This window comes from Bolinopsis microptera, chromosome 2 (genome assembly GCF_026151205.1).
Source record: "Bolinopsis microptera isolate Bmic1 chromosome 2, MBARI_Bmic_1.0, whole genome shotgun sequence".
Taxonomy (NCBI): Eukaryota; Metazoa; Ctenophora; class Tentaculata; order Lobata; family Bolinopsidae; genus Bolinopsis; species Bolinopsis microptera.
Window position 1 is genome coordinate 21,146,270 of NC_087073.1, and position 11,886 is coordinate 21,158,155.

At 39.5% G+C, this 11,886-nt stretch overlaps 1 protein-coding gene across 1 annotated transcript; it reads left to right on the plus strand.

Moving 5' to 3' along the window:
• Positions 1-1,452: 1,452 nt before the first annotated feature.
• LOC134826509 (putative autophagy-related protein 11) lies at positions 1,453-11,846 on the plus strand. The gene is made up of 17 exons (XM_063838894.1): positions 1,453-1,631; positions 2,075-2,191; positions 2,408-2,551; positions 2,719-2,837; positions 2,963-3,143; positions 4,030-4,177; positions 4,330-4,517; positions 4,790-4,862; positions 5,067-5,230; positions 5,631-5,805; positions 5,949-6,085; positions 7,770-7,878; positions 8,724-8,921; positions 9,626-9,771; positions 9,876-10,155; positions 10,268-10,392; positions 10,823-11,846. Exons 1-17 carry the CDS (start codon positions 1,563-1,565, stop codon positions 11,171-11,173), a joined length of 2,724 nt encoding a protein of 907 aa, XP_063694964.1. The 5' UTR covers positions 1,453-1,562; the 3' UTR covers positions 11,174-11,846.
• Positions 11,847-11,886: the final 40 nt, after the last annotated feature.

Consider the following 11,886-nt stretch of genomic DNA (forward strand, 5'->3'; position numbering starts at 1 on the left):
CAGTCCTCTAACAGTCCTCTAACAGTCCTCTAACAGTCCTCTAACAGTCCTCTAACAGTCCTCTAACAGTCCTCTAACAGTCCTCTAACAGTCCTCTAACAGTCCTCTAACAGTCCTCTAACAGTCCTCTAACAGTCCTCTAACAGTCCTCTAACAGTCCTCTAACAGTCCTCTAACAGTCCTCTAACAGTCCTCTAACAGTCCTCTAACAGTCCTCTAACAGTCCTCTAACAGTCCTCTAACAGTCCTCTAACAGTCCTCTAACAGTCCTCTAACAGTCCTCTAACAGTCCTCTAACAGTCCTCTAACAGTCCTCTAACAGTCCTATAACAGTCCTCTAACAGTCCTCTAACAGTCCTCTAACAGTCCTCTAACAGTCCTCTAACAGTCCTCTAACAGTCCTCTAACAGTCCTCTACAGTCCTCTAACAGTCCTCTAACAGTCCTCTAACAGTCCTCTAACAGTCCTCTAACAGTCCTCTAACAGTCCTCTAACAGTCCTCTAACAGTCCTCTAACAGTCCTCTAACAGTCCTCTAGCAGTCCTCTAACAGTCCTCTAACAGTCCTCTAACAGTCCTATAACAGTCTTCTAAAAGTGGAACTTGTAGGTTATCATAGTTTCACAGCTGCAAGTCCCTGCATGATGTTCTATTATCAAAGCTGTACAATTTACTGCTATCGGCATGCAAGCCCACTGAATTGCAATAAATTATAAAAAAAAATATGTTTTAATAGTATATTGAAAAGCGATAGCGAATTTGTCTGTAGTTTCCCAACGCAGTCTCACAGTATGTTGACCACAATGAGGTTCTTTCAATTCAGTTGCTGTTGTTTAGCGCCCCCCCTCCCCCCCCCTGGCTACGTGCCTGTTAAACCTCTCTCAAATTATACGTGAATTAATTATTCAATGTTAATGCTCATTTTGCATAAAAGCATAAAGTTGTTGCTTGTGCAAGAGGGACGGCCCAATAGGCGGCCGGACAGGTGGCAGCTGGGTGGCCCTACGCGTCGCATCATGACTTGTCTGACATAATTACTTCTACTACATAGTAAGCTGTGATTGCTTAAAATTATCTGTTTATATTTTCAAGTTTGACAACGAATGCTGGTCGTTTAGAAACTTGCAACAGGACAACTTGCCGTCAACATCCTAGTATTGTGCGTTTTTATTATTTGATCTTTTCTTCTATCTGATCAGTTTATGTCTTGTGTGTTCTGGATAGAAATGCTCTGCTTGTTCAACCACTGCCCCCCCCCCCCCCCCCACTGCCCCCCCCCCCCCCTCCACTGCAGATCCCTTTAAAAACCACGTTGCTTTGTCTTCTTAACCGACTAAGCTTTTGTACGTGTTATTATATAACAGAAGTCACGTGCCCGCTATTATCCAGCTAGTACTATTATACTACTAGTATAAACGAGTAGAATCTGTAGGTTTACTAACCTACCTTCCTCAGATGTCTGATGTCTGATAACTGCCCAGTTTCACGCTGCTTGCCTTCTTATCAGTTCAGAAAATAAGATAATAGTCAGATTGTAATCCTACTCCATAGTGAGGAGATAAGATGAGATCGAAGCTGTTTTCACCTCTAATCAGAGGACATGGCCCGGAGTGGTCTGCAGATTTCAAATGGGTAAGATATTTGTCCAGTAAGAACTAACTAACAGTGCTGCCCTGCAGCACTGCTAACTAGTAACTAATATAAGGTTTTAGCCTCGCCATGAACCATGGAGTCAGCTCAGGGGTGTAGGGAGCGGCGGGGGTGGGAAGCGGGGGTGTAGGAAGCGGGGGGGGGGGGGGCACCCCTGAGTCAGCTACCACCTCTGTTATGTTCAGCCTAACTGTTTACTTAGCCGAATAATTGGAAACATGTGATTGAGGGTTAAATGAGGAACTATACCTGTGAAGCGAAGCCATGAAGGGCGAATATTAAATATAGTCTGGCTGTAAGAAATACAGTGCACGCCTGGTGACATTTAGTTGTCGAACTACATTACGTGAATCAAATTCCAAATAAATGAATAAGCATGAATAATGAACAATCCTCTGTGTTTTAAATAAGTCCTCTGTCTTCAGTACGAAGATCAGCCGAGCAAGGCCCCTCCCCACAATGACACCGGCCAGCACAGCAGATACGTCATTCATGACAGACACTTGTACAGGACCGTTCCCAAAACATTCACTACAAACAAGGTAAAGTTTAATATCAATATGCAGTATGCTGCACCCTTATTAAACATTAAAGTGCTTTAAAATGCGGAATATACCAATGAAATTCTTACACTCTACAGAGAGATCCATCCTTAATAAAAGCATTCGCTTTCACTTTCACTTTACCAGGGTGCTATAGTGCTACTGCTTTCACTTTCACTGTACCGGGGTGCTATAGTTTCATTTTCACTTTGTCAGGGTGCTATAGTGCTGTACACTAGCGAGGATTACGTTGTCAAGGATAAGCTGTCTCAAGCCGTTCACCCCGCTTCAACGAAGGAATTTCAAACATCAGATCTAGACAATCTTCAGCGAAACATTCTTCAATTTGGAACCTCCGAGGTCTGAAATATATCATTTTCGTTGTTAAAATTTGTATTATATACTATATATCTATCATGCGTATAGAAATAATATAAGAAAGTCTTGCATATTAAATTATTGATAGGATCTGAGTTATTATTATTACTAGCATAATTCAGTTGTAACTCATACTGTAACAACCACAGGAAGATAAAACGTGCCTGAGATTCACTAGGCCCAACGTAGACGACGTGTACCTAGATGAGTCAACTAGACCTGGTGCCTTACCTGAAGTTTATCTGGAGGACCTCAAGTACAAAACCAGGTACTCGTGAACATGTTGGTTTTATGTGTTTGATCATGATGAGATGATTCAGTAGTGTACCGACCTCCCTCAGTGATAAACATCTATTGGTCACAAACAAAGTTGTCTGTAAATCATATTACCAGGCTGCTGACGAAGACTAACAAGATGGCAGTGGCTCGACTGAGGCCGACAGAGCGGGTTAAGACAGCTAGAACCCAGTGCCCCTCCCCCTCCCTCTTTGCTGAGTCCCCGGACTCCCCTTCTTCTTCCAGACCCGACTCTGGAGCTGAGAAGCGCAGACTCCTTCGTCCTCCCTCTGCTCCGGTTAGACGCGCTTCCTTCACTCTTTCTTTTGTTTCACTACCAGTACCATTTCTGATTTCTACAGTTTCACTTTTCCTTTCACTTTCAATTTCACTTCACTTTCATGTTGAACTATAACTGTTGGGCGAGCTGGTGGTAAATGTTCATTTTACATCTCTCAAACTATCTGTTTGAATAATGTCTTATTAACCTGCAATATATATTTCTTAATTTTAAACATTGCATTTGAACTCTGTGAAAATAGGATCAGATTGACCGGACATTTTAAGACGATGTTGTATCGCATGTTGCATGTTCAAGCTTACGAATCTTTCATTGGAGTGAATTGCAATTGCTTGAGCAAAGAATGGTTCAGTGATTGGTCTTCAAGTGCAGCATGGACAAGATAATGATTCTGGGGGCATTTGATGGAATTTAAAGAAATATCGTCTTTAAATCGAGTGCACGAATTAGAGTGTTACAGCAATATCAAGCACTTCCTATGCGTCATAAGGCACTGGTTTAATATGTTACGTTATCTGGTTCTACGTAACACATGGGCAGGTCGTGTGTGAATAACATTTTTTTGAACATTTAAAATAGAATTTGGAACATTACAGTAACGTTATTCAAATCTCAAACAGAAAAAAGTATATTTCAAAGCTTTGTGTTTTGATCATATGATCAAGGGTGTATATACTGTATAGTGATGTTGATTGCATAAATTTGATTGGGCAGTGATGGTGAGAAACTTGAATATGAGCAACACGGCTGGAAACTTCCCAAAACCAGCATTGGGTTTTTCTAACTCCTATGAGCTAATCTCCGCAACTGAATACATTCGCAGATAATTTATAATATGAAATTCACTCTGAAACCGATATGATATATTATTTAATAATTTCAGCCGCAACTAATGCCGTCAGTGGAGAAAAGAAAGGTGGAGATAATCAGGGACCAGATGAAACACCTGGACGCTGCTCAAAGGAGGGAGCGGATGAAATACGCGGACTTTGAGTTCGTCTCTACCATTCCCGACCATCTTCAAGTCAAGGGTTCATATGCATTTAATTGTGTTCTAATGTTTGGTGATTAATATAGAGATTGGATCGGGACCTTCGTGCAATATTAGAATTGTGGCTTATTCGTTTGCAAATTCTTGAAGGAATTTGTTGTAATAATTTCTAATTAGTTAATAACATTGCAGGGTTAGGTGGAAAGGTACCAAAGCGCCGAGCTTACTCTAGTCCTGTGTACAAGACTCAATACAACGAGGATAAGTCGTACGTTACTTGCGACCAGACTAAGTCGGTTCCTTTGTTCATAGTCACTTCCAGCCCTACTTATAGGAGATCTCTCTCCCGAACTGAACACCCTGCTCCTCGAGGCAGTCACGTTAGTTGTTTTCCTATACCACTATACGGAATATTTTATTATCACTTCCACTTCCGCATTTCCACATTGCACATTCACTTTCACAGTTTCACTTCCACTTTTCCACTTTCACTTTCACAGTTTCACTTTCACACCACTTTCAGTTTTATCAATTCCTGGTCGTACTATGTGAGCCTATCTGCAAGACTCTCACTCTCGGGATTTGGTTCCTAAAGTCGCCTGTTCAGTACAGAAATCATATTATTCCTTCCGAGAACTGAGTTTTATTTCAGGAGTTTGGTAGTTATTGCTCTGAGGACAGTGATAGACTAGATCTAACTGACAGCCTTCATCATCAACCCCATGGTCAGTTGCTATCATATATGGAGTTCAAAATATAACTATCTGAAGCTGTGACATCCGCATGCAAATTTAATATTAGGTAAATGTTAGTTACCATAGTTACACTCTGGCGGTACATCACCCAAACGATAAAGATAATTAATATTAGGTAAATGGGCGGTACATCACCCAAACGATATTTACTAAAAATCAATAATTGTTTTGCAGAGTTGGAGGGGTTTACAAAGAGTGACATTATAGCGGCTGAGATCAAGCCACGAGTATCACAGAGTGAGCAGGAACAGAGACACTCGACTATATCGACACCAGGGTCAGGGGTGGATAGTCAGCTCCAGGGGCTTGGTTCGGCTGAGGGTGAACAAATCTCTGAGGTCATTATCAGTTATCACTTTCTTTAAGACATGCGGCCATTGATTGCAGGACAATGATATATTGTATATTATACCCACAGTAAAATCAATAGTTTCGATTATTAGGAGGGTAAGGAGGGCGTCAGGGGGGTCAGGGGGCGGGGGGCGTCAGGGGGGTCAGGGGGGTCAGGGGGTCAGGGGAGTCAGGGGGTCAGGGGGGTCAGGGGGCCGGGGGGTCAGGGGGGGTCAAGGGGGTCAGGGGGGTCAGGGGGGGGGGTCAGGCCGTTATCGTTTTTAGTTTTGCCCCTGAGAAGGCAGATAAGTTTGAATTGTTTAAAAAATCGCGTTCAGAAGAGTTTCCCAACCTGTTATCTGAGATTACGTGATAATGTTATCTGAGAGTGAGAAATTGTTTTTACAGCTTCCAGACCGGTGCCCCTCCTCCCGCCAAATCATAATAGATCTGCCTGACGAGAATAAGGAGAAACCTAAAGATAGTTTTATAAGCGAGGAGTTAATGATGGAGATGATGGACACTCACGGGGATCACGGGGGTAAAGTAGTGGACGATGAGGCTACTCCCACTACTTCTACTAGTACGGCTACAGAATCACTTTTAATTACTTGGACAATCTATCGTTTTTATTCAATTCGCAGTTGGCTACTGAATGTAAAACTTTGCAAGAAGTCATCTCAATCCAAGTTTCATCTTCACCTTCACTTTCACTTTCACTTTCAGTCGAGCAGAAGAGCGGGGAGGAGATCAGCTCGGCAATAGATGACAGTTTGCAGAACATAACCACAAACAGGATCCTCACCTACCCCTCCTTCCTCTCGCTCTCCTCAGCTAACTCTAAGGGAGACACTGCCCAACAGGTACTTTCACCCACATCTAACTTCCACCTCTTCTCACCATTCTCTTCATCCATTGTCACTTTCATGTATCATTTTTTCGTTTATTTTCTGTTTTTAATTTTTGGCTCGATTCAATAACTCTTGCTGTATCTTGTAGTTGTATCTTTGCTGCTTCTTTTATCAGTAAACAAAATGAAAGGTTTCACTGCAACACGATTCACCTTATCGGACATAATTGTCACGGACAAGTTTTTCACGACCAATTTTTTCATGGACATAATTATTGTCGCTCTTGACCGCCCAAAAATGTCAAAAAATTGTGAAAATGTTTGGTGATTTTTTAATAAGTTGTTTACTCTTTTTCTGAACTCTATAATGTGACTGAGGCCGAGGAGTGGTTATATTTGTCCTAGTATACCAATAAACTAATATAGTAATCGGCTACACAATCTACGCATATGTAGAGACAAATAATTTAAATTACCGGACTTTATTATTCACGGACTTTAATGCCACAGACATTATTTTCACGGACTTAATTATTCACGCTAAGGTTTTGAGCGTGAAAGTAATGTCAGTGATAAATATGACCGATAAGGTAATACTAGATGTTATGTTTTATTAATTATGACCGATAAGGTAATTCTAAGTGTTATGTTTTATTAATTATGACCGATAAGGTAATACTAGATGTTATGTTTTATTAATTATGACCGATAAGGCAATACTAGATGTTATGTTTTATTAATTATAACCGATAAGGTAATACTAGATGTTATGTTTTATTAATTATGACCGATAAGGTAATACTAGATGTTATGTTTTATTAATTATGACCGATAAGGTAATACTAGATGTTATGTTTTATTAATTATAACCGATAAGGTAATACTAAATGTTATGTTTTATTAATTATGACTGATAAGGTAATACTAGATGTTATGTTTTATTAATTATGACTGATAAGGTAATACTAGATGTTATGTTTTATTAATTATAACCGATAAGGTAATACTAAGTGTTATGTTTTATTAATTATGACCGATAAGGTAATACTAGATGTTATGTTTTATTAATTATGACTGATAAGGTAATACTAGATGTTATGTTTTATTAATTATGACCGATAAGGTAATACTAGATGTTATGTTTTATTAATTATGACCGCTAAGGTAATACTAGATGTTATGTTTTATTAATTATGACCGATAAGGTAATACTAGATGTTATGTTTTATTAATTATGACTGATAAGGTAATACTAGATGTTATGTTTTATTAATTATGACCGATAAGGTAATACTAAATGTTATGTTTTATTAATTATGACCGCTAAGGTAATACTAGATGTTATGTTTTATTAATTATAACCGATAAGGTAATACTAGATGTTATGTTTTATTAATTATGACCGATAAGGTAATACTAGATGTTATGTTTTATTAATTATGACCGATAAGGTAATACTAGATGTTATGTTTTATTAATTATGACTGATAAGGTAATACTAGATGTTATGTTTTATTAATTATGACCGATAAGGTAATACTAAATGTTATGTTTTATTAATTATGACCGCTAAGGTAATACTAGATGTTATGTTTTACTAATTATGACCGATAAGGTAATACTAAATGTTAGTATTACCATGTTACCTGGTAACCATGGTAATATGACTGAATCTGATAAACTTTAAATGAATTCAGGACTCGGAGGGAAGCATGGATCCAGAAGCAAAAAGAGATGCCCTTCTTGACGCCAAGAATTTAATAAATGAGATTTCAAGTTCCAAAAAATCTAGAAGAAAACGAGGAGGTAGTTTGTTTATTTAGCTTGACCAGTACTGTCAACATGGCAGGAATCTAAAATGAAGGAAATTGGCAATATAAAATCTTTCTACTATGTATTTTGAAAATCTAATATTATTATTTTCATTAAAACAATTATTTGTGCTGGTAGCGGTCGCTTTCTCATATTCTAACAAAGAGATCAGTACTTACTAGCCACTCTGTTACATGATTGTGTTCACGTATTAAAGTCTGTGGTCGCTCTGGACAATCCAATTAGCTCCTACAGTTCCATTTGCATTGCACTTTGATGTTGTTGTTTTAAAATAAAATTGACAATTTCAGCCAACTGTCTACCACTGACTTTTAATAAAGTTCAATAAATTTTAAACTTTGGTCACAGCAATACATAAGCTGAATCTGCCATGCATAATACTTTTTGTTTACGAGATGAGACACCATTAAGTAGCTTATCTGCAATAACTCTGCTTGTTGCTACTTCTTTCCAATTGTCTTTATTTCGTTGTGCGTCTCAAATCTCAGAACCGTGGAATAAGCCTGGAAATTGAATAAATTTGTTGCTAAATCATGCTTGAAGAAATGGTGTGCCCCCGTTTTTAATAATAATTAATAAACAGCTTGTTTGCAGCTACTTTAACAAGACACCTGCATCTTAACACGACCTTTAAACTAATGCTCCAAGGTACCTTGTGTAGTGCTTGCTAGATTAAATTCATCATCTAGTTGCAACATATAAATAGTATCTAGCTGGGTCATACAACTGTTAAATACATTGTTAGATACATTGTACAATAATACATGATACACTTCTCGTTTTACACAGATCACATTTCTCTAGTTCACATACTCCAGGTAAAGACAGCAAAGAAGGGGACACTAAGAAGAAGACAGTAAAGTCAGCCAAGTCTAAGAAGGAAGCTGAAACCCCCATCATACCGGTCAGTGACGGAGAGTACAAGGAGAAACAGCCTCCTAAATCCCTGGTAGCCATGCATAAAGACAATATTGACAGTTCCGTCTCTATCACTAAGAAGAAGGGCTCTCAATCAGGTACATTGGTAGGCCCCCCCCCCCCCCCCCCCCCCCCTCGTATAGCAACCCTCATCAGCTCATATCAGCTCATATCAGCTTGTATCAGCTTGTATCAGCTTGTATCAGCTTGTATCAGCTTGTATCAGCTTGTATCAGCTTGTATCAGCTTGTATCAGCTTGTATCAGCTTGTATCAGCTTGTATCAGCTTGTATCAGCTTGTATCAGCTTGTATTAGCTTGTATCAGCTTGTATCAGCTTGTATCAGCTTGTATTAGCTTGTATCAGCTTGTATCAGCTTGTATCAGCTTGTATCAGCTTGTATCAGCTTGTATCAGCTTGTATCAGCTTGTATCAGCTTGTATCAGCTTGTATCAGCTTGTATCAGCTTGTATTAGCTTGTATCAGCTTGTATCAGCTTGTATCAGCTTGTATCAGCTTGTATCAGCTTGTATCAGCTTGTATCAGCTTGTATCAGCACTTTTATCAACACTTTTATCAACACTTCTATCAGCACTTTTATCAACACTTCTATCAACACTTCTATCAGCACTTCTATCAGCACTTTTATCAACACTTCTATCAACACTTCTATCAGCACTTCTATCAGCACTTTTATCAACACTTCTATCGGCAGACTTCCCTTAATCCCTTAGATTCCATGAAGAATGTTGAGTCTCCGGTGCTGTACTGTCTACATCCAACTAATAAACACTCCCATCAGGTTCGAAGAAGAGACGTTCAGCAAAGTGTAGTGACCGTGTTGCCTGGGACACAGACGCCAGGAGTGAGGGGGCTAACTCTGAGACTGAGGACGTGTTCTCCCAGCCTCCCCAAACTATGCTGCTTGACAGTGACAATGAGGAGCAGGTATGTTCTCAAAATGTTTACTTTTAGGAAATACTAAAATAATCAATGTCTACTGACTAATGATTTAATAGTTTAGTCATATTAACCACATGATCACCTCGCAGTCAGGGTCTCCACAGCGGAAGAGAACAGACAGATCCCTGAGACAGCGATCAGATCAGACTCTGGATAAAACAGCTCCCAACACTCCCTCCACCTCCGCAGAGCTCTCCAAAACTGCGGATATGTCGGGTTCCCTGACAAAGGACAGGTCACATGACCTGGAGGAGGGAGAGGAGGATATGGAGGAGAGGATGAGGCAGGAGGAGCGGGAAAAGGAGCTCAAAACTCTAGAGCTTCTCGAGAGAAGGATTGGCATAGAGGACGGGAGTCTGAAACGGCTAGGTGAGTCGAGCAGTGACCTACATTCTTACTCTGATTCAGATTTAATATCTCAACCCTCAGTGTCTCTTCAGGTTTGAAATTTTAACGAATGCACTTAATATTCCACCCACAGGGGAGAAAGTAGAGATTATAGAAAAGGAGACGAACCAACAGAAAGATAAGGAGGCAGCCCTCAGACAGCAAGAAATTGAGGAGGAATCAGCGAGGAAGGAAGAGGAACGCCGGGCTTACGAAGAGGTAATATTAGGGTGGTCACGTGATGTCCTTATTAGGGTGGTCACGTGATGTCCTTATTAGGGTGGACACGTGATGTCCTTATTAGGGTGGTCACGTGGTGTGGTTACGTGGTGTGGATAACATGACTTAAATTTCTCTGGCAGATGTTTGGGTTTGAGTTACGGTTTATCCATAGTGTTAGAGTGCAAGGTTTTGGATTACAAGCCAGAGCTACATGACATGTTAAAGTCACAAGAAAATGAGCGAATGATAATTAATCATCTGATTAACACCAGTAGTGTAGTGTGCACAGTACTAACACCTACTGAGTCTGTTCTTATAGTCAGCACTACCTTTGTGTTTAATCTTAGCAAGCCTCCTAGACAATACCTTACAGTTGAAGCTTTCTGAATTGGGGCATTATTCAAATCCACTAATATAACCTGACCAGGTGATGAGAGCCCAAGAAGCTGAGTACGAGAAACATCTCCAGAACATGTTGAGACAAGAGGAAGAAAGAAACAAGCAGTACCTTGACTCGCTCAGGAAGGAGGAGATACAGCGAGACATCAAGAGAAAACTCGCTATGTTCAGACAGCACCAAAACCTGGAGCTGCGCCAACATGTTAGACTATCCAAACTCAAGCAGAAAATCACTGTTCCCTTCAAATATTCCTATTTCCCTATTTTAAAAGTAAATTATATGAAGATTGTAATGAACCCTGAACAATCTCTGAGAAAATCAAGCGGTGGTAACAATAAGAATGTTAAGAAAAAGAAAATGACACTGAAACGTGTTTGAAAGGTGAAAATTTCACGCTTTAAAATGATAGTTCAAGTTGTATGGATATGATTTAACTATCAGTCACGTGGTAGGTCACTTGCCGCTTAAAGATATATTTGTCGCTTAATTTACCGCGGACTATATTGAATACTCTTTATAGCGATCTGGGAAGTGTTCGTATGTTTTATTTGAAGTAATTTGACAATTGAAATTAGGTAAGTATTACTGAATTACTCACAGAGTACCAGTAGCGGGTAAAGTTTATTAGTTACCCAAATTATAACAGTTTTAGATTGGGCTTTAAAAAGGGTATTGGCGGAACTTTACATAACTTGCTAGACTATTGCTCGGCGCTCGGTCCTCTCCAACGTGAGAAGCTCGAGAAGAGCGCCACGCATTGGGACGGGAGTGCCACTGCCAGGTAAGGCGGAGCTAAACTATATTTTAGTTACTAGACTATGTGGCTATTCAATTCATATTTCTATGTCCACGAAATATTTTACGAGTATCACCCGTTAAGTGTTAAGGAGGAGCAAGCTAGGTAACTCATAACTTGATACACGTTGTTACCCCTTTTCGCGTGCACGAGGGAGGCTTGCAAAGAGTATAAGCAATAATAGGTAACGCATTAATTGTTAATTGTTAATTATATACATATTTTCAATTGCGTTTATTCTCATTTTAAGCAGTGGAATTTATTGATTTGAAAAAATAATTGGATGATGATTAAT